The sequence below is a fragment of the Lonchura striata genome, chromosome 9 (genome assembly GCF_046129695.1).
Source record: "Lonchura striata isolate bLonStr1 chromosome 9, bLonStr1.mat, whole genome shotgun sequence".
NCBI lineage: Eukaryota > Metazoa > Chordata > Aves > Passeriformes > Estrildidae > Lonchura > Lonchura striata.
In genome coordinates, this window is record NC_134611.1 from 19,481,656 (window position 1) to 19,503,759 (window position 22,104).

Genomic DNA, 22,104 nt, shown 5'->3' on the forward strand with positions numbered 1-22,104 from the left:
TAGCTGGGGGCAAATAGAAGAAATATCTGGAGTGCACATTATGACTAAGGTCCTGGGAATGCTGTCCATCCACCACAGTCCCTCAGCTCCTGGAGTCTGCATCCTCTGGGGCCATGTACTTAACATTAGGTACACTTACAACTAATAATTACCTGACCCAAATGGATCAAAAAGCATACATGAATTAGGTTTCTAATAAGCCCTTGGTAAGTAACCTTATAACAGGCTGAAAAACTTAACTAAACACTCAGGCTGTAATATTAGACATTGTTAGCAGGCTTTGATCAGACTAGGTAGAGAAGATAAATTCTGGTTTGCTTTAGATTGAGGTATGTAATTAAAATCTATGATTGAATCTTGTATTTGTGATTGGTAAATGCTTAAATAAGCCTACCACATTGGGACTATATAGTAACTGGGCTAGAGAGAGCAAGCTGAAAAGCACAAAAGCATTGCCAGCCACTTCAGCAAACAGGATAGAAATGGTGGGTATTCATTCTTTCTTTTTTTTTTTTTTTTCTGCTCAGTAGTGAGTTATTTGGCAAGTTTGAACTGTAGCATTGAGCATGTTGATTATGTTTTAAAAAGCAGAGCTTAAAAGAATCCAGACATCTGGATGGGGTGGGCAAAAAAGGCAGGAAATCTGCAGTTTGAATCCAATCCCAGTAATCCAGTAGTTCTTTAAAAAGTAGTCAGTGGATCATCTTTAAACAAATTAAACCAATTTGTGACCTTTCTGCAAGTGTACTATATGATCTAATTTCAAATCTGTTGTATTATTTTGAGACCTAAATTTAATGGAGGGGAGGTTATAATCTGTTTTCTAAAAATGAAAAAGCAGTCTGTTAATAAACCCATCATCTCATGGGAAGCTTTTCCCTCTGTACTTTACTTGCTTCAGTAACATTCAGCTCAACCTATTTGGTCTTAAACATTTCTGAGATAACCATCATCTGTCCTTGGGTGTGTGTAGGTTCTCTGAGATCCCATGACAGCTTTGCAGATCAGTTTTACAGGCACTGTCAGTTCTTCTGTACTCAGAAGATGCATTGAAATACTTTGTATTCAGCCTCCAACACTAAGAGAGCTGCTGAGCATTACACATACATTTTGATTTGGAAGATGTGATCTTCTGTCTCTTTAAAACGTAAGGATATCTCTGTAACACTGGATTGCCTCTGCTCTACACACTGAAGGGCTAATGTTACTCCTGAGCAAGCAAATCCATTCCAGTAAGAGACTATGAGGGATAACCAAGAGCAGCAAGATCAAAACCGAGATACAAGTGAAGATACAGACAAAGAAACACTTTCAGCATATTTATACATCAGAATGCATGGATAAGGTTTCATACAGGATTTTAGAGTGACTTGTAATCTGTTACTTAAATCCTATACTCTGCTAGAGTCAGTGATTATTCCAAAATTTCACATCTGTATTCGAGAAAGTATTGATTTAGGAAAGTCAGTGTGATCTTTAATTGAATAAGAAACATAAAATCTTAAAATCTGAAAACTTTGGTATCTCCCTGTAATGTTGATTAATACTCAAAATCCAGAGTTGTGAAACTATGGTATGCAGAGGGGGCAAAATTTCTTTCCATGAAACCAAACTCTTCTTATGTGTAAATCTTGGTGTATCTACCCTGCAGAACAAAGGGCAGCATTAAAATATTTGAGTGAGTAATGTGTCAAGGTGTGAGGTCAGAGAGGAACTCTGTGAAGGTCAATCTCTCAGCATACAGATCTTTCTTACAGTATGTGTCATGGTGCCAGTATTTCCAGCTCTGGGATCTGAGCTTCACTGCAGTTCTTTCTCTTGGATATGGCAAGGGAAGAATTTAATTTCTTTAGCTTCTTCAATAGTTGATAACTTCATTATAAAATAAAAAATACAATTATAAACCATGTCCATGGGAAAGTAACTTATTGATGAGGTTATAGAATGGCTACAAAATGAGCAATCCAAAACACCCTTTGGGTTGTAGGGGTGGTACACATCTGCCCTGTCTGCTGTTAATTACTGTGATTGACTGGTACTGCAGGACAAATACACTGCCTTAAATTTTCTTATACCTTGTTTTTGTTGTTGTTCACACTGCAAGTCAGATCACCTTTAAGCTACCTGGTAATTCCCAGAACATAGAGACAGAGCCACATGGCAGACATAGAAGTTTATGAAAGTTCATCTTTAGGAATGTTCTCTTCTAAACAGCTTCTTGTGATACTGCTTTTGAAAATGAAGGTTGATTATCTTAATTTATTTAGATGAAAAAGTGCTGTACTCTACTTAGTTTGCTGATGAAATAGCTAATGAAGTAGCCCTTTTTTTTTTACATATTTATTAATGAAAAAAATCTTCAGCATTCATTTGTTCAGAAAAATGTACTGCAGACTTAATGTGCTGTTTAAGCAACATCATATTTCTAATTTCAGTATTGAAAATCAACTCAGGAAAAATAGTACAATTTCTTTTATGTGGTCTTAGTCAAGCAAATTTGTCTATTACAAGAGTTTTACAATGCTCAAAGTAAATTGAGAGATTTTACATAGTTTTGGAAGTATTTTGCACTTAATATATTTTCCTTTCTTTAGTATCAGATTATGAAATATTAATTTGCACATGCAATGTTTCTAGATCATTCCTTCTTTACTCACCTTGAAACACATACATTTTCCCTGGGAGTGGCTTACAGTCTTTAATCAACCAATGCCTGTGTCCTAACTTAATTTTCACTAATATCCTAATGTGGTTAGTTTGCCTAATGCTATACTAAATGAAATGCATAGATTTAGATCTTGTTGCTAAGTATGTGTGTTTTGAAACTCTCAGTGTGTCTTATTCCATGAAGAAGTTTCTGATTTCAACTTGTCTGTTTGTTTTAATAGGATCGAAAACTTCTTGCCACAGCTCAGCAGATGCTTCAGGACAGCAAGACAAAAATAGAAGTTATAAGGATGCAGATTCTTCAGGCAGTCCAGACCAATGAATTGGCTTTTGATAATGGTGATGGTGTAGAAAGGGAATATGAATCATTAATGTCAAAATGCCATATAGATATATACCCATATGCACACAGACTTATTATAAATTTCTGGTAGGAATGTTTATATATAGCATATATAATCTTTATATTATGATCCTAAAAAAAAAAAAAAAATCTGATGTCAGTACAAAGCCTGTCATACTTTAAAAGACTGACCTTATTATTTGTAGTGGTAGGACAGATGGAGGAGAATTTTTCCTGGTTTTATAGGTATTTAGGCTAGATTGAGTGCTAAACAACTACATTTACAGCAACAAGAAAAGTGTTATTGAAATGATCTGGCTTGAAATACTCACACTGCATTTCAGAAGTATTTTTATATTTATATTTTGTTGAAAATCTTCAATAATAAAATTATTCTTGAGCTCTAATAGCATGAGTGTACTAGAAACTTACAGTCATATGGGTATATCTCTTGAACTTTATTTGTGTGCATTTCTGAATATTGACATTGTGTGACAATGCTTGTAGTCAGGGCCTCTATATATCCTAGGTAATGAAAAATGTGTGTGCATGTTCTGTTTTCTGCTGTGTGAGTTGTTTGGTTTCTGTGTTTGTTTTTCCACACCCCTTTTTAACACCCCATTTTAGCACATGGATTATGTATATAATTTGTTTAAAAGAGAAAGAAATTCAAGCTAAGGCTTTCAAATGCTTTTTTTGTTCCTACTACTCTTAGTGCTTTAAACAGAAAGGAACATACTCAGGAAGAGTATTGGTTGGGATATCTAAGCACTCTAAGATGTGGATATTACAATGGCCAACCCAGACCATTTGGCAAAGGCAGAGTATGGAATCTCTCACATCTCTCTGTGCTGGCAGAAGCCAGATTCAATGGGATTTCAAGTGAACCAGGGGGATTATCAGAAACTGATCAGGGATCTAATTGGCTACAGAGCAATTTAAAAGATAAATGCTCACAATGTAGTTCAGAAGTGTTGAAGTCCCAAAACTTCCTTGCCAGTTGAATATTTGATATATTTATGTTTTGTCCCATAACTCTGCTGAAGACTTTTTTTTTTTCACATCTTCTAGCAATTATAGCTCTTCAGTAAGTAGAAGCTGTTTATTGAGCTGAAACCCTGATCAATTATTTCTTCATTCAAATGCAGATGCTTAAAATATCACTTTTTACTTTTACGACATAGTTCAAGTTTCTCCTTGGACTAACAAATACACATCTCTCCTGGGTTTTTCTCCCTTTTTCTTCTCCCCTCTGCTTATATGAAGGAGGGGTTGATACTAAAGAAATTAAATCTGGTTGTTATCAATGAAGGTTGTTTGTTTGTATCTCTTTGCAGCAAAACCTGTGATAAGCCCTCTTGAACTCCGAATGGAAGAATTACGGCATCATTTCAGGATAGAGTACGCTGTAGCAGAAGGTGCAAAAAATGTGATGAAATTACTTGGATCTGGGAAAGTTACCGACAGAAAGGCACTTTCAGAAGTAATTTATCATTACAATTTCTGATACTTTGTTTCAAAGGTTCTTTAAGAAAAAAAAATGAACTATTTTTCAAATTTCTTTTTATTTTAAAAAGGCGCAAGCAAGATTTAATGAATCAAGCCAGAAGTTGGACCTCTTGAAGTATTCACTGGAACAGAGATTGAACGAACTTCCTAAAAACCATCCCAAAAGCAGTATTATTATAGAAGAGCTTTCATTAGTCTCCTCACCCACATTAAGTCCTCGTCAGAGTGTAATATCTACTCAAAACCAGTATAGTACACTGTCCAAACCAGCAGCTTTAACAGGTATGATTTAAAGAGATTTTTTGTTTTTCGTATTTGATCTTAATTAATGATTTAAAACAAGCCTTTAATGCCAACTATATTTCTTACTGGACATATGTAATTGTTGTTCTTTTCCTAGACAAAGACATTTAGAGTTTCCAAGTGTCTGTACACTGCAAAAAATGCAGATAAGTTTCTTTGATTTATTTGTTTACCTTTTTTATAGTGTTATTGAATATGTGACGCTCTGGCATTAACGAGCTCCCTATGGAATGATATTGCTAGCATTTACCAAATACCTTCCATCTTGAGATTATCAAGTGCTTATCATCAAGGTGGATAAGTATCATTATACCCATTTTACAGACAGGGAAATTAAATTGCAGAAGGGTTCAGTGAGTTGCCCTGATCATACAAGAAGTAGGTGACAGAGCTGGAGATGGGCACCCAGCTTTTCTCACAGTTCTATTTTATCCACTGGACCTCATGGATTGCTGGAAGGTGAGATTTATTACTACCAAATCATGCCTTATATTTGTAATCCAAAGAAGGAGGTTCTTACAAACATACATGAAACCATGGGAGACTCTTGTTTGTTGGTGTCAGCTGTTTTCCTTGCAAATAAGATTGGGGTGGGGTTTTTTTAAAAGATTTAGCCTACTGTGAGGAACCACATTTATATGTAAATGTGACTTAGGAACGTCTCACAGTTTGGGTTCACCTGGAATTGTCCTTCATTGAAAGTAAGGTTTCAATAGATGAACAATTTTTTAATAAAGGTCTTGAACATTTGCCTCACAGCCTTCTTAAAGAAAAAGATGCTTTTGACTACTTGGGGGTATGTTGCTGTTCTAAATTTTTTTAGTCAGTGGTCTAGAATTCCTAGGTTTGATTTTATGTTTTGTTTCCTAACACATTTTGCATGTAATTATTAAGCCTATTATTGACAGAGTAAGTTTATAAGAAAATTAATGTCTGTAATTCAAATGTTACTCAGGATATACATGTAGAAATGAAACAATTTAATTTTGAAGTATCTATGGGGTTATATTTTGAATCAAAAAGAGGAATTATTCTGTAAAACTATAATAATAATAATAATAAGGAGCAAGTCTATTTCCTGTGCATTGTGGTTTATCAGGATCTCAGCCAAGAGTCCTTGTAAAGTTGTGTGGTAAGAACAACTTCTTTCATCAAATGAAAACTCAAATGATCATTGACTGTAGGCAGGAAGTATCATGCCTTAAGGTTTAAAACAACTTGCTTTTTTCTGTTTCCTGTAGCACATAATCAAGAGTCAGATACCTTACAGTGACTATAATTTCTCTTTAAATGTGATTTACTGATATATTTGAAAACATTTTACTAGAAATTGACAAAGCTACATGCTTGTGAAGTTCTTAATAGTTGCACTCTCATATTGCCTACACAAAGAGCTTTTGTATTGAGCTGGGTTTAAATGAACAGTGTCTCTGTGTTTTGCCTCTAATGCTGAGAAATAGAGCAGTGCTACTGTCATACATTGTAAAGTGCATCAAGATGACTTTCTGATTTGCATCCATTCCTTATACAAGAGTATAGCTTTTCTGCTTATTAATATCTTTTTTTTTTCTAAACAGAGTTTGGGAATGAAGTATTCTTTTACCTTTTAACCTGTTTCTGAAGCCAATAGCAGCTCTTTGTCTTCATAGCCTAATGCTTAGCTGTCACTTACGGCTGTTAGCTTCCTACAGGTCGGGATTTTTTCTTAGACTGGTTTCTTGCTGTTTGTTCTGTGGGCTATGATGTTGCCAGATCATTTTTAGGTTTAAGTCTGACTTAAGTTTCTGTTACAAAAGAGTACTTTTTAAGTGTCATGATTAAGTACATTTGCTATCAAAAGAAGACTGCATTTCAGAGCTGCATTTCTAACTGACATTGATTATGAACTGGCTAATTTCACCACTTCTAGTAGCTGATTTGTCAGTCAGTAGTGTCACAATTTTATAGATGTTATCTTGTACAGGATGAAGCCAGCCTACCATTCTTGTAACCATCTGTGGTGTTCAGATGTTTTTGTGCTGCTGGAGGAAACTCTTCCATTTGAACAGCAGCCTCTATACCTCATTTGGTTAAAGATGCAGAAGATTTGGAAGAATAGCTTGTTGAAGAGTAGCTTCTTGTCTCAGCTTTTATATATCCAAATTCAGTCCAAGTTGGAACAATTGAATGATTTTAAATTACGTACAGACACAAATTTGACTGCGGCATGCAGCAGGCAAATGTGATTTCTAGTGTATGATTTCTTACACAAATCTGTAGTCTCGATAGTTTGTTAATTTTAGTTATAGAAAACTCATTAAAAATTGTTATTGCTCCATCTGCAAGATCCATTACTTTAATCAGAAACTTGAAATTTGTCAGTCTTAAAATACAACATTGTTAATGATTTGAACCCAAGTCAGTTAGGTTCCCAAGTGAAGAAAACAAAAAGACTTCTGAGACACAGAACAAAAACTTATTTTCTTTTATTTTGGTGAACTGTTGCTCTTTTCTAGAAGGTTGAGTCCCACATAGTTGACTTTTAATACTTTTATTTTCAATATATATGTATGTCCTGGATTTGTCTTTTGATTTCATCTGATCTTTCTGTTATACCCTGTGGGAGTCAGAATGTGAGCTATTGCCATCAATCAGTCATTAGTCATTCACTTGATTTACTTAAGAGCAGAAAACTTTCATAAATCATTGTCCATCTTCTTCTAGGTACCCTGGAAGTGAGGCTGATGGGCTGCCAAGATATATTGGAAAATGTCCCTGGTCGATCAAAAGCCACATCAATTACATTACCTGGTTGGAGTCCAAATGAAGCCAGATCGTCTTTTATAAGCAGACCCAGTAAAAGTAAAAGTGGCAGTAGTAGAAACCTTCTGAAAACTGATGACTTGTCCAGTTCAGTATACCCTTACTTATCTTATTTTTATGCATTATCTTTTATTTAAATTTTCATGGGCGTGATGTGTTCTGTAATTTTAAATATTAAATTGATTCCAAGCTTTAAACTTTAAATGTTTCTTCACCTGTTAAGCTGTTAGCAAAATCACAACCACACTATTATGCCCATAAGAACCAATTAAATATGAGATTGCAGTTCTAAGGGAAACTTCCTGGAGATTTTTTTGTTTGAGGAAAATCCTCTTAAAGATTTAAGCTGAGTTTGTGTACTTTGCTTACAGATGAAGTCTGTGCTGTACTGAAGCTGGATAACACCGTGGTTGGTCAAACTAGCTGGAAACCGATTTCCAACCAGTCATGGGATCAGAAATTTACACTGGAACTAGACAGGGTAAAAATGTTGTCTGATTTCATTGACACTTGTAGTTGATTCTTGTATTAATTTCATGTCGCTTTTTTCCCCTGTTGCTGTCATTTTGTCCAAATTCTATAAATGCAGTATTCCTGTCTTTTCTAGAAAGAGCTCCCTGGACTTAAGCTGTTGTGCTGGGCCAGCATTCTAGAAAACATACCTTTTCTGACTTACAAACTGATGTAATATTTTTGCCAAGATCTAACCCTTAGTGGGTTTTCAGAAATGGGAGACGGGAGAGATGGTGTTTATTTTTTTATTTGGATTATCATCTTTTAACTATTTATCAGTAAAGTGTGATATCAGATCAGTTTGGATGTTTTGGTAAAACCATGTCATAGAATTTTTAGTATTTTTATAGCAGTGCTCTCATGTAAAGTTGGTTTCAGTCCTTCAGGAATAATAAATTCATTAACAGTTCTTTCTTATAACTTTAAATGTTACTTAGAGGGCACAAGTATTGAGTTTATACTTTTGAAGTAGAATTTATGTTATATAGATTTAATCAAGTATTTTTTAGATACCTGATAGTCCTAGTATTTTAAGGTACAAGGTTTGTTTCTTTTCTGAAAATCATACTATGTTTTAGGAGCTTAAATGTTCTCTCCTGTACATGCTTACTCCAATACATGCTTTTCATATGAGAAAAAATAACAGCCCCTTTCCTGTTTTTTGCTTTTTCCCCACCAAGCCCCAGTCCAGATTCCCTCCATCTAGGAAAGAAGCAATTTTAGACTTTCAGGTAGAGAAATTCAGGTTACAGTTAGGAGTAGTGCAGAAAAAAAACCAAGCAGCTGTGGAACCCTGAAGCCTCCATTATTTTCAGATTAAGACTAGAACTACACAGAGTTGTAGCTGTTCCTGCCAGCCTCGTATGTGTTGTGGGCTCTATTTAAGAACTGAGGTTTTGGTGCCAGAAAAGGACTTTGCTTCTGCTGTTCCTGACCACGTATCCTGAGACTGGCTCAGAAGGTCAGAGCATGGTGCTAATAACACCAGAGCAGGGGTTCAATCCCCATATGGATTATTCACTTAAGAGTTGGACTTAATGATCCATGCAGGTCCCTTCCAGCTCAGAATATTCTGTGAATCCTTCTGTGTTTGAAATGCATAATCCAAGCCCCATTATTCTTTAATCTGATGCCTCTTGACTTTTACTTCTTCTAAAACCTATCATAGCTATGGTAGACAGTAAATTGATGTATCTTGTTGGAATTGAAGTAGTAACATATGATGGTGCTGTTACATTGCAGGATTTGTCACTTCTGGGACAGGTTTTTGTAACACACATATAAGACTCTCTAAGAATACATAAATCACATCAGCAAGATAGCAGTAGTTCCTGGTAGTTCAAAGTTTTTGGCCCCTCTTTACAACCCTGTTAAAAAAGGTGTATGCATTTCTAGAGATATTCTGTAAGATTTTGCTTCATCATGTGTATGAAGATACTAAAAAGTTTGCAGGCATGAAATGAAGTTGGTACTTCAAAAAATACAGAAACCACCAAAGGTTTCTAGGTGTAAGTTAAGCTTTGTTGTCAGAGCTTGAGCTAAAGCATCTTGAACAAGCAGTGTTATTAGACTGACCCAGAAGGTCTGGTGACTGTGGCTCTCTGCTTCTGCTCTCAGGGAAAATTTTACACCTATGCTTTTATTTGTACACTGGAGATCTCATCTGAACTGAAGTGCTGTGATCATCAGAGCTTCAGTCAGACTGGTTAGCCCTGACAGCCTTTTAAAATAACAGCTCTGCATCTTGATCCTGGAGTTCCTTGATCTTACAATTGTACTGTGGTAACTGTTGCAGAACAATTAGTAATAAGTGATTTCCTGTGTCTGTGTTTCCTGTCATAGTCACGTGAATTAGAAATCTCAGTTTATTGGCGTGACTGGAGATCTTTGTGTGCAGTGAAGTTTCTGAGGTTGGAAGATTTCCTGGATAACCAACGGCATGGCATGTGTCTCTATCTCGAACCCCAGGGCACTCTGTTTGCAGAGGTAAGAATGTTTCTTTGAAGCACTTGAACATACTTCAAAGTATTACATGGCTGAATAGTTCAACAAGTTTTCCTTGAACTTTTGAGAATGCATTTTGTTCTGAAACTTGAACTGTAACACATGTTATTTGAACTGCAGGTTACGTTTTTTAATCCAGTTATTGAAAGAAGACCAAAACTCCAGAGGCAGAAGAAAATTTTTTCAAAACAGCAAGGTGATTCTTTAATATAAAAGTGTAAAGCTTAAAAATACAGATCTGTTAAATTTTTTATAGAGAGGTCTAATGTTTGCCTTTAAATAATGCTGTTTATAATGAAGGATTTGGCCTTGCATTTAGAAATCTTTTGTATTAGAATTCCTTATTATGCATCAGCATTTAATTGTGAATAATTAGAAATTGCTAAGGAAAATTAGAAGTTTAGTTTGTTTTTCGTAAACTGTAAATTAGTTAATGTGGAATTTTTTTAATTATTTGCTTTGGTAATGAGTAAGGAAATTACTTGCACTGTGTTCTTTTTTCACAATATCTATAGGCAAAACATTTCTCAGAGCTCCTCAGATGAATATTAATATTGCCACTTGGGGAAGGCTGGTAAGAAGAGCTATTCCTACAGTGAATCACTCTGGCACCTTCAGCCCCCAAGCAGCAGTGCCTGCCACGGGGCAGGTGGTGGATCCCCAGCTCGCTGAACTGACCCTGCCAGCCAGGTAGGTCACCTCTGCAGTACCCTGAGTGCAGGAGGGAGCACTGAGAGCCTTCTGTCCTCACGTACAGAATGTGTGCAGATCTGGTTATCCTGCAAGGCTGCACACCTTCCCATGTTTTACTTGTGGAGAGCTATTCTATAGCTAGATCCAGACACACAAGGTTTGGCTTAGGAGAAATCTACAAGTATTAAAATAGTCCCTGCTGTACACTGAGGAGTTATTTATTTTCTTGTCAGTGACTCTCCTGTAGCCAAATTGGACTTTGAACTTGAGCCTGAGCCTCCACCTGCTCCACCCCGTGCATCTTCCCTTGGGGAAATATGTGAATCTTCCTCTGAGATAAAGGCTCCTGATGTGCCTTCTCAGGCAAGTAACTTTTAAGAATCTTGGGTTATACAGTTTAACATGGTGGTAATATTGGCATCTCTATGATGAATTTCTGCTTTTATAAATCAGCACATGCTCCCTTAACTTCTACACACAGAATTGTGTCAATAGAATGCTCTGATTGCTCTTGGTGGCAAACTGTTTCTGTGGTTGGTGTGTTTAACACTCCATGTAATTAGTTCCACCACAGAAAAAAGACAGAGCTCCAGAACTATTAGAGTATTCAGGATAAAATGGTTTTATTGAAAAAGAGCAGAATGAGTGGAGCAATAGGTTTCATCAGTCTGCTAAAATTTTACTTACCTGTATCATCTGGAAGTCTGCCATTTTAGCCTAGGCAATGGGTGTATTAAGAATTTCATGTGCTTATGGTAAAATGTCTGCATTCATTTGCCTTCACAATCAGTTTTAAATTTTCAGCTTTCTTGTTCTTCACAGGATGAAGTAACAACTTTTGATTTTGAAAATGGCAGAAATAGTATTGTTCCAAAACTCCAGCCTGAAATAATATGTGAGTCTGATGTTCCCCATTCAGACATGAAATACACCAACACCAGAGAGCCTGAAGACAGAAGGTAAAAAAGCAGTGGTTTTCCTGTTTTGATCTGAATAATATTTCTTAAAGCTAACAAACAAGAAATTTTGACTAATTTTTATTTATATAGATCACAACAAAGATTCCAGTTCAGTCTGAAGGATTTCAGATGCTGCGCTGTACTGGGCAGAGGACATTTTGGAAAGGTAAATGTCAAAAGATTCTTTTCAACTGTCAAGGCTTTGTCAAAAAGAATATAGAGCTCTTAAATTCATCTCCTCTGTTTCAGGTGCTGTTGGCAGAATACAAGAACACAAACGAGATGTTTGCTATTAAAGCCTTAAAGAAAGGAGATATTGTGGCTCGTGATGAAGTAGACAGGTCAGTCTGTACATGTGGATTCCATAAAGCACTTATGTGCAGTTGTTGCATAGAGTGGGAGAGCAAAGTCAGTTGTGATCTCCCTGCGTAGCTGGCTGCTGTAGATGTGTATTCTTGTTCTGGGCCAAGGAGGGAGCAGAGTAACCCCTAGTTTGTTTTAGTGCCCTTCTTGTGCCTGAACTACAGCTCTGACTTAAAGCTGATCCTGGTTTTTTATTTTCAGGTTCTCTTGCAAGTATTTATTCTAATTATTTCTTATTACTTCCATCACATTAGGGGATAACAGCGACCGTTTGCTTTACTAGCAGAATCCGTGTTGCTATTTCTGAACCTGTAACCATATTATTATGCTCCGTCCGTCATATTTTCCCTTTGTATACTGCTGGGTGTTCTTCAATCTTTTTGACCCGAAACTCAGGTTCTGGTTTTTGGGTTTTTTTTATTTGCTTGAATGTGAAAGGGCCATTACAAAATTTTTGGTTTTAGTGCAAGAATGTGTTACAGTTGCTTAAGAGTGACTGTATTCATTTGCAGGAAGAAAGATAGCTGTATTAACAATAACCTGCAACTTAAACAAATGGTTTAAGGAGAAATAACCAGGAATTACTACAGATAGATAGCTGTAATACTGTCACTGGATTTCCACTTTATGTCTTGTAAATAATTAAAATTAAAATTGATTTAAATGAATGTCACATGATATCAATGCATAGTTAATGCAATCCAAGTATTTGGAAGGAAAATTGTCGGCACAGTTTTCATGGACTGCTTGGTTTCCTCTTTTCATTTGGGAAAGCTAAATATAAATTCATGAAATCCTGATATTAAAATCTCTCTCTTGAACAAAAAAAAAAAATTTCTTACCTTATCCTGAGGAATAGAGCAAAAAATATAAATATACCAGTAATTTTTGAGAATTGAAAAACTGTTGTTCAGCACTGAGCCTTATGTTGTTCCTGATTTTGTTTGCAGCTTGATGTGTGAAAAGCGAATATTTGAAACTGTGAATAGTGTAAGACATCCCTTCTTGGTGAACCTTTTTGCTTGTTTCCAAACCAAAGATCACGTCTGCTTTGTAATGGAATATGCTGCTGGTGGGGACCTGATGATGCACATTCACACGGATGTCTTCTCTGAGCCCAGAGCAGTGTGAGTATCCCTCCCTTCCTGTGGCGTTAAGTGAAGGGCGCTTTGCTCAGTGGATAAGAACTAACATGAGAACTAAATTCATCACCACATGCCACCACATTATGCCACTTCAGTAAATGCCACTTAAGTGTTTAAAAGGGTTAGAGATTCTAACTGATTTTGTTGTTAGAAGATGACATGCAGGTTTAATGTTCCTGATCTAAACTGAATTTAAAATCTATATACAAGTATTCAATTTTTATAATACGTTTTTTCAGGATTACATAAAAAAGCTGAATGAAGAGTTAAAATAGTAGACAAGGCTAAAATAGGAAAGTATAAGCCAATTTAGAAAACCTTCAATGCTATAGACGTGAACACTACAGAAAATTTATCCTCCAGCCCAAGCAAACATACTACAGTTTGAAAGCTGCAAGTCTAAGTGTTTTTGCCATCTGGCTTTAAAACTCTGGCCCTGTAAAAAACTATTCTGTACCCAAAAAAAAAAAATTTAGCAATCTTCAGAGGATGGCTCATAAAAATATCAACAATAATGGAGTTCACATTCTGGAAAGCAAGACAAAGTTCCATTGAAATTTTAACTTCAACTTTTTCAACAGATTTTATGCTGCATGTGTGGTTCTTGGACTTCAGTATTTACATGAGCACAAAATAGTGTACAGGTAAGTAGTCATTTCAAGCAGATGAATTTCAGCTGTTCTGAATAGTACTGAAGAAACACATCAAGTGATGCAATTTTGTTCTCAAATGTTCATTTAGAGATTTGAAGTTGGATAACTTATTGCTGGACACAGAAGGCTTTGTGAAAATTGCTGACTTTGGTCTTTGCAAAGAAGGTAATGGCCCTTAAATTTTCTTTCTAGAGGAATTCCATAGTCTGTCCTACTCTTGACTGTTCCTTGAGAGTTTTGGACTGCCAGATGTGCATAGGGTTTACCTTGTGTCATTTGAAGGAAAAAAACACACCTCTGATTGTACAAATATGGAGATAGGAGGAAGTTCCTTAGTAGGGCAATATCAGTATGTGAGCATTGCCCTGTTATTTTTATTTATTGTCAGTTGTGAGCATGACCTGTTCTGATGTTACTCACATCTCTGCTTGTTAACAAGGCACACTGCACATTTTACAAGTAGGAAAAGCATTAGGTGGTTTCCTCATTCTAAACATCTTGACACTGTACAACAAAATCAAGTGCCATTATAATCCATCCTGAGTTCTTGCTTTTTGAAAAACAGATTATCTATTTTTTTAGCTCAGAAACAGTTGCAACTCTGAATACACGGAAATGTGATTCTGTGTGTGATTCTTAGGAAAATGATGTGCAAAGTATGCTACAGCCAAAATTGAGAGATTGTCCCAAAAGGGAAGCCTAGAATGCTACTTTCAAGCATCTCACTACTGGCAAATACCAAATAGAGGTAGCTATTACAGTGTTTTTCTCAAAACCCATTGTGTGGGCAAAGATCAGGTTTTTTTCAGTTTATCTAGCCTTTTTTCATATCTTTTCCTTTAAGGTAGCCTAAGAGGGAATTGGGTAAACTCAGTAGGTCTTAAACACAAGTGCCAGGGCAAGTCCTGTGACTGTAGCTACAAATAAATTCTGTAAATAACAAAATAAGAAGGAAAGTATTTTACTGACTGCTGCAATTAAAGGTTTTCTCAAGTTTTCTGCAGCAGCTCCCCTTGTCATGTCACATCAGGCCTGATGGTGCTGATGTCCCAGACTGTGCCCTCTGGCAAATCCACAGGGCTGATTTTGCTCCACGTTCTTTCACTACACTCCATGTTTTACTCTACTATATGTAATTTGCACTACAGAAGCATCCAAAAGGGCCCGTTTGGCTAAAGTAGCGTGTACTGCTTTTTCTTGTGCTAACTGGTAGAAATGGAGCATAAGATTGTATCTTTCCAAAGAAAGCTAACTGGGTAACAGAGGTGTAACTGGAACCTTAATCTGGCTCATTGCATATAGTGAGGGAGAGAAAAATTTGAACGGAAGCACATGTGAAACAAGGCATGGGGAGGAAGAAGGAGGGAATGTTTTACATCATTGGCCTGAGCCTTCGGGCCCTGGATCTACAGTATCAGTTGAAGTTGCTCTGGAGAAAGATTCTGATTGGAGAAATAGGTTGTGAATGGCAGAAAATACTGCTTGATTTTCATTATCTGTAACTTTCAGGAATGGGATTTGGAGACAGAACAAGCACATTCTGTGGCACACCGGAATTTCTGGCTCCAGAGGTGCTGACAGAAACCTCCTATACAAGAGCTGTAGACTGGTGGGGTCTTGGTGTTCTTATCTATGAGATGCTGGTGGGTGAGGTAAGTTCTAATAAGGTACAGTGGAGTCATAAAAAACAATGTTTAAAGGTTACAAACCTCAAGATAGCAGCCTGTTAACATTTCATATGCCCTACCTGCCACAGTATCAGTATTCATTATACAGCATTTACAGTGAGCATCTTAATGTCAGTCATCAAGAAAAGGAAGTGTGAAATACTGAGCAGCTACTCACCTGATATTGGCTGCTGTAACACTGGAGAATTTGGCAAGTCATGTCTGGAACTTGAATTATCAGAAATTGTAGAAGCCAACAGGTTGTAACAGATTTTTGCTTTACTCTATTTTTATTTACATCATTATGTCTTAAATCAAATTCCAGTAATAGCATATTAATATCAGTGTCTCTGAGTAGAGTACAGTACAGTACATCTGTATGTGTTTGGGGGAGCTACATTTCTAGGACACATCTGTTACCAAATCTGGATGTGTAAAGCAATAGCAATCTTCTGCTTTCAAATGCTTTTGGGGAAAAAATAAACTTCTTAACTGCTGTAGCTTGAACGAAAGTGAACTTTAACACATAAAACTGGATAGCAATGAAAGATTATGCCAAACACACAATAATAGAAAGCCTCAGTTCCATGTAAATGAGCTAAGGTATAAATAAATCACTGCTGAGACGTTTATTTACCATTGTATATAATGCTCTACCTTCTGGTCCATTTTGTAACAGTATCTCCCAGGTGGCACAGTGATAACACATGCTAAAAACTCATGATTTTGTTCTTTTTTAAAAAAAGATGGTCATTCAACGTACTTTCACTTCCTTTCAGGTGAAAAAGGACAAAAAGCTTGTACAATGTCATCTACATCTGTCAGGCCACTTCAAAACAGTTTGAAAACCCTTGAGCTGCAACATGCTAAAGATTTTACAAAAACAAATTAGTCTTCCCCACACTACTTGTGAATGGCAGCTACCCCAAAGAAGAGCTGATACATAATTTCCATGTACAGCTTGAGTTCAAAGAAGATCCCAGTTTTAGGCGTTTCTACATCTAAAAGCACAATTTTAAAACACAATCCTTCAGTAGGAATTATGGGATAATACAAACTTGCCTTTTCTCTCTTCCTTATTGAAAGCCATGTATCTGTTTCTGGCAAGGAAGACACCATTTCAGGCTGTCTAATTTCACATATTCAGCTGAGTTTATGTTGTTTTCAATTGTGATTTTAAGCCTATTTATAGTGGCTTTTTAATTACTTTCATTATAGTCTCCCTTCCCTGGAGATGATGAAGAAGAGGTGTTTGACAGCATTGTAAATGATGAAGTAAGATATCCACGATTTCTGTCTACAGAAGCCATCTCAATAATGAGACGGGTAAGAACATTTTAATAATTATTACAGTATCTCCCTCTTGTCCTGTTTCCAACAATTACTTTTGTGAGGAACAAAATAGTTTAAGAACCTGCACTTGGTATTGTTTTGACAACTAAATTTCAGATTTGCTTCATTTATGCTGTGCCACGCTGCCTGTCACCAAGTTGTTCTTTTTAAAGTGTAGAAGACACTTAAGGCGCTCTGAACTAAATTTCCTAGTTTGACCTAACTAGAGTAGTTCAGCTCTCTTTTCCTAGCCAAACGCTGCTGCATTGACCTATTTGGTAGATTAGCATTGTCACATGAATATTTTAATTCAAAGGCTTCTAAATCTTTTTGGTATCATTCCAGCTGGGGCAGGGAACACTGTACACATGGCATCTGCAGTCCTATTCTTGGCAAGGAACAGCTTATTTTGGTTATGGCTGTTGTGTTATTCCTTAGTGAGATGTGTCTGCTTATTATAAGAAGGCAGTTGAACCTAAGTTAGCACCTTATCACAGTTGATAGAAAAGGTAGTACTGCAGGTGGTTCCAAAGCCTTTGGAATCAGCCTCTCCACATAAATGTCTGATGCTATCAGTTTAGCACCCAATTCAACAATGTGCTGTAGCACAGTAACTACTGTGACATAACTAAGTAATAGCATATTTGGTAACTTAAAACAATTGCTTAGTCCCAGGGAGACAGCATTTGCCTAGAGGAAGCAAGCAGAATACAGTTTTAAGGCAGTACCTGGAGAAGGTTTTTTTGTTATAAAAATTCATGCCAATATCCACAGGGGACAGGGTGCTGCTACACTGCATCCACAATACACTAGGAACTTAGTACTAGCAATTTACTAATTGGAGCTCTGTGCATGCTCTTTCCATCACAATTTCATTCACAATATATTAGACATTAATTTTTGATGGCTGCATCATGGATATCAGCCATGCTGCTGCTGGACCCTGCCTGGAACAGGGGCTGCTCACAGCAATACAATTCAGAAGGGGGAGCATTGAACTTCTGGGGGTAATTAGGAAACCCTTTCCTTTGGCTAAATGTATGAAACAGCTTGAACCCTCTCCTGGTAAATCAACTGCTGTGAAGGAGCTGAGCACTGAGACAGGAGGGTCATTAATCCCTTATCTAAGCTGAGCAAGAACCACTAGCTTATGTAAATCTGTACCCTCACCAGCAAAGGGGAACTTTGCACTCTGTGACTTGCTCCAGATCACCTCCAGTACCAAGACATGGCAGCACAGCTCTGCAGGGACAGATGAGTCTTCTCTGGCACTAGCTTAGTTGCTGCTGAAACTGCTGACAAGCTGAAAGAGCAGTGCTAAAAACTAAGCTTTGTCTATTCCTTCAAGGGGCAAGGACTGCCCACAGGTCAGGCAGTATGACTTTCACTGTCCACCTTATGTTGGTGTGGGCTCTTACACAGTAACACTCATCCTCCCTCCTTCCTTTCCTCCCCCTGAATTTCTCCACTGAAACTCTGCATGTTTTGTCAGCTGCTACGAAGAAATCCAGAGCGGCGTCTTGGAGCAGGAGAGAAAGATGCTGAGGATGTGAAAAAGCATCACTTTTTCAGGGTGAGTACAGACTAGTATTATTTCTAAGGACACAAAGGAGTAGAGATGGGAAACTAAACATCAGTTAATTTATTTTACAGCAAATTGATTGGCATGCTTTACTGGCTAAGAAAGTCAAGCCTCCTTTCGTACCTACCATTAGAGGAAGAGAAGACGTTAGTAATTTTGATGATGAATTTACCTCTGAAGCACCTATCCTCACTCCACCTAGAGAACCAAGGATACTTTCAGAAGAAGAGCAGGAAATGTTCAGAGATTTTGATTACATTGCTGATTGGTGTTAACTTCCACACACTGTGAAGTCCCGGCTGACTGGCTCACAAGAATGCCTCTCTGAAGAATACTGACCCTTCAATTGCTTTCTGTGCCACCTGCAGCTTCTGGGTTTTTTTAAATCACATGAAGATCCTTTCAAGTACTGTTTTAGCACTCTTTTGAAGAGTGGCCTCTTTGTATATTGTTTTTTATCTGAGCACTGGAAAGCAGGTCTATGGCGTTCCTAAGCTGAGTTGATGAACCCAGGCTGTGCTGAACTTCCTGCACATGGGCGCACGTGGATCTGTACAGTTTCTCTCACTCTTCCACAGCAGATAATACCGCTTTTAAAGTATCTGCCTTAAGTGGGAAAAGCAGACTTTGAGCTAGGTAATCTCCACTCAGCCACACTGAAGTAAGTTGGGATACCGGTGGCACACAGAACCTGGTTCTAGTCGGAGAAGGCAAATGATTTCAGCTAAATATTGTGCAGTCTTTAAAACTACACATTTTTATGTACACCTTCATCTTGCGTTCTTAAAATAATGGTATTGAGAACGGATATGCCTTGTTTTGTAAATTTTCTATGATATTTATTAGGAAAAATGTTAAACACCTTGCCTTTGACATAACAACTGTGTAAGTGCTTCCATTGCAAAGAAAAACCCAGAAAAATCCGGAGAGTTTACCAAAGTCACTTGCCAAACAGTTTTGCCTTCAAGCTCCTTAAGCACAGCTTAAGGCCCTGGTTGGGATGAGGAATGTAAGGAGAACACTGTTCAGTGTAACCCCAGAGCAGAGCAGCTGCAAGGCCCAGGCCCGGCCCCTTCCATACTCACCTCGAGCCTTTCCCGCACCCCGAGGGGGCAGAGAAGTTCCCAGTCCGTATCTAACACCCTCCATTCTCCTGTCTGCTGTACAGTATCATATCACTTAGGAAAAGTAAACATTTTCAATGTATACATGCTGTGGACATGTATATTTGGAAGTTGTAATGTATTCTTACCTCCAGGCAAGTAATTTAATTGTACCACTTCACCGATGTTGCGTAGTGGCCAAGTGAACAAAACAAATGTATCCATGTAGGCCACTGAGCTCCAGCCCCTGGATTGGCAGTTACTGAGGGTAAAAAGCAATATGTTGTAATAGAATGTATAAATATTTTTGATAGAAACAGTGTATATTTTATAAACCCCTTAACACTAAAAGCTGTACCTCAAAAGTTGAAAAGTAATTTAGACCAGACACTGTGTGTATTTGTAAACCAGGACCTATTTTTGGCATCTGTTGTTCTGTGAGCAAACATTGACTCTTGGAAAATAAATTTCCCACGTGGTCCTTACCTGTAGCACTATTCAGCACTATAAACCTCACAGGTTCATCCTGGCCAGGGTTTGCTGTTTATGGGCTAAGGCAGCGAGCATCGCACTCAAATGAATTAAAAACTGGTAATTTTATTAATTCAAAGAAGAAACACAAACCACTGGAGTATGCAATGCTAAGGTGGTGGTTGAAAATCAAGATGCTGGACAGACCTGCGGGGTTAGGCAGGGAAGAGGCTTAAAGCAGAAAAAAATAATTGTTACTAGGTCTAAATCAGGCCAGTCCCCCACAGGAATGGGGCAGGCACCTTCCTCACTGCTGCAAATCACGTTGGAAAGAGTGAGTCAACTCCTCAGCATTCCTTGTTTCCAGGTTCTAGATTGACTAGAAACAAATTATGTTCCTGTATCTAGCTGAAACCAATACTTTTGAGGTACAGTCAGCTCATCCATTTTGGTTCCCAAATATATATATACACAAGCATCTCGCAGGGTGCTTAATGCTTATGAAAGTATCCTCAAACATACCTTTTTGTAACTACATCTTGTACAGAAATCTTTTTTTAATCTAAGCAAATCACTAAAAAAAAAAAAAATAGAAAAAATTAGAGGGCAGGGTATGTTCACCCAGTTAAGCTGAAAAAAGCACTAATTTTATCTCTGTAGTTTTTTAAATATTTTTAGGCAGATTAAGATTTAAACCCTAGATTGTAAATATATTTTGCTATACTTTATCTGTATGTGGCTGCTCAAGCACTTTGTAAGGAAATTAGGATATTTTAGAATGGTACACTATGCATTAAATGAAATGTGCCTTTAACAAATGTCATTCTAAGTGTTTTGCAGTCATTAATATCACAAATTAAAGGTCTAAATAGAGTAATTTGTAAATTGTGTCGCAAACATGATTTTGCTGTTTCTTGAAGGCTGGTCAAGTCTTCCCCACAGGTAACTTCGGAAAAGATCTTACTGTCAGGAGGGGACCCAGTCTCTTGGTGGCAGGTCAGTAGGCTTCCATTTTTTTTTTTTTTAAAAAGAACATTAGAAACTGCCTCTGAGCAGTCTCTAGCTTGGAGCAGTCCCAACAGGAGCAGAGTCTTGTCAGCTGTCAGCTGGAGTTTGGTTTGCCTGGCTCAGCATTCTCCCTCCCAGGCTGCCCCTGAGGGCTGGGGGAGACAACTCAGCCCCGCTCCTGGGTTTGTCTTCATCACAGTCTCTTTCCTACCCACCATTCCTTAGCAAGCTGTGTGACCAAACCACAATCTAACCTACCCACCCCTCACTGAGCTCATTCTTTAGACAGTCTAGAGGATGAAGCTTTCTTCTGAGTGCATTTAGAACAGAACTGTTTAAGAGCCAGATGGAATTTTACACAGCCATTTTGCCCAGAGACGGACGCTTCACTTCATACTTGGCTAAACAATCCAGAGAGGACTGGCTCCAGTGTTTCACAGATCTGAACTGCCCTTGAATTACCGCTGGAGATGTTCCCCACACGCTGGAGCGTGGGGCACCATGTCCTGCCTTGTCCCGGGCTGGCTGCTGGGCACCCCCTGGGGCCCACCCCAGCCTGAGCGCAGCCGGTGCCGCCCCGGGCCCTGCCCCGGGCCCAGCTGGCACAGGCAGGCCGGGAGTACCACGGCTCAGAGCTGCCTAAAAATTAATTCACAGCTAGGCCATGTTTTTTCCTGGTGTGCTTCACATTAACTAATATACTGCAGCCAGTAGTAAGAGGCCTTCAGAATATGCCTGCCCCTTCAAGCAGATTCCTAGTTCTGCCTCTTGTGATACACAGTTACTCCCACACCCTGGGAGATACAGGAACTGCTTAAGGAATTGCAGGGTTAAGGCAGGATTGCACTTCCCGGCCTCCATCTGCCACCCTTCAGAGCTTTGCACAGATGTATTTAAATTCCTCTCCAGGCAATCTTTGCTGTATGCAACAATTTCAACTGCACTCACCCGTCACATGTCAAGTGCCTATGCCTAATGCCTGAAAGG

General features: G+C 37.9%; 1 protein-coding gene across 1 annotated transcript in view; it reads left to right on the plus strand.

Moving 5' to 3' along the window:
- PKN2 (protein kinase N2) overlaps positions 1–20,994 on the plus strand; it is a 54,216-nt gene extending 33,222 nt beyond the window's left edge. Inside the window, exons 4-22 of the mRNA XM_021526565.3 lie at positions 2,889–3,006; positions 4,348–4,493; positions 4,588–4,801; positions 7,526–7,711; positions 7,996–8,105; positions 9,980–10,123; positions 10,262–10,337; positions 10,657–10,831; positions 11,068–11,197; positions 11,657–11,793; positions 11,884–11,959; positions 12,043–12,134; positions 13,107–13,283; positions 13,883–13,945; positions 14,043–14,119; positions 15,464–15,606; positions 16,840–16,947; positions 18,446–18,526; positions 18,607–20,994. Of these exons, the coding sequence (XP_021382240.1) occupies positions 2,889–3,006; positions 4,348–4,493; positions 4,588–4,801; positions 7,526–7,711; positions 7,996–8,105; positions 9,980–10,123; positions 10,262–10,337; positions 10,657–10,831; positions 11,068–11,197; positions 11,657–11,793; positions 11,884–11,959; positions 12,043–12,134; positions 13,107–13,283; positions 13,883–13,945; positions 14,043–14,119; positions 15,464–15,606; positions 16,840–16,947; positions 18,446–18,526; positions 18,607–18,810 (2,457 nt within the window). The 3' untranslated portion in view covers positions 18,811–20,994. The remainder of the gene's footprint in view (positions 1–2,888; positions 3,007–4,347; positions 4,494–4,587; positions 4,802–7,525; positions 7,712–7,995; positions 8,106–9,979; positions 10,124–10,261; positions 10,338–10,656; positions 10,832–11,067; positions 11,198–11,656; positions 11,794–11,883; positions 11,960–12,042; positions 12,135–13,106; positions 13,284–13,882; positions 13,946–14,042; positions 14,120–15,463; positions 15,607–16,839; positions 16,948–18,445; positions 18,527–18,606) is intronic.
- The last annotated feature ends 1,110 nt before the right edge of the window (positions 20,995–22,104 follow it).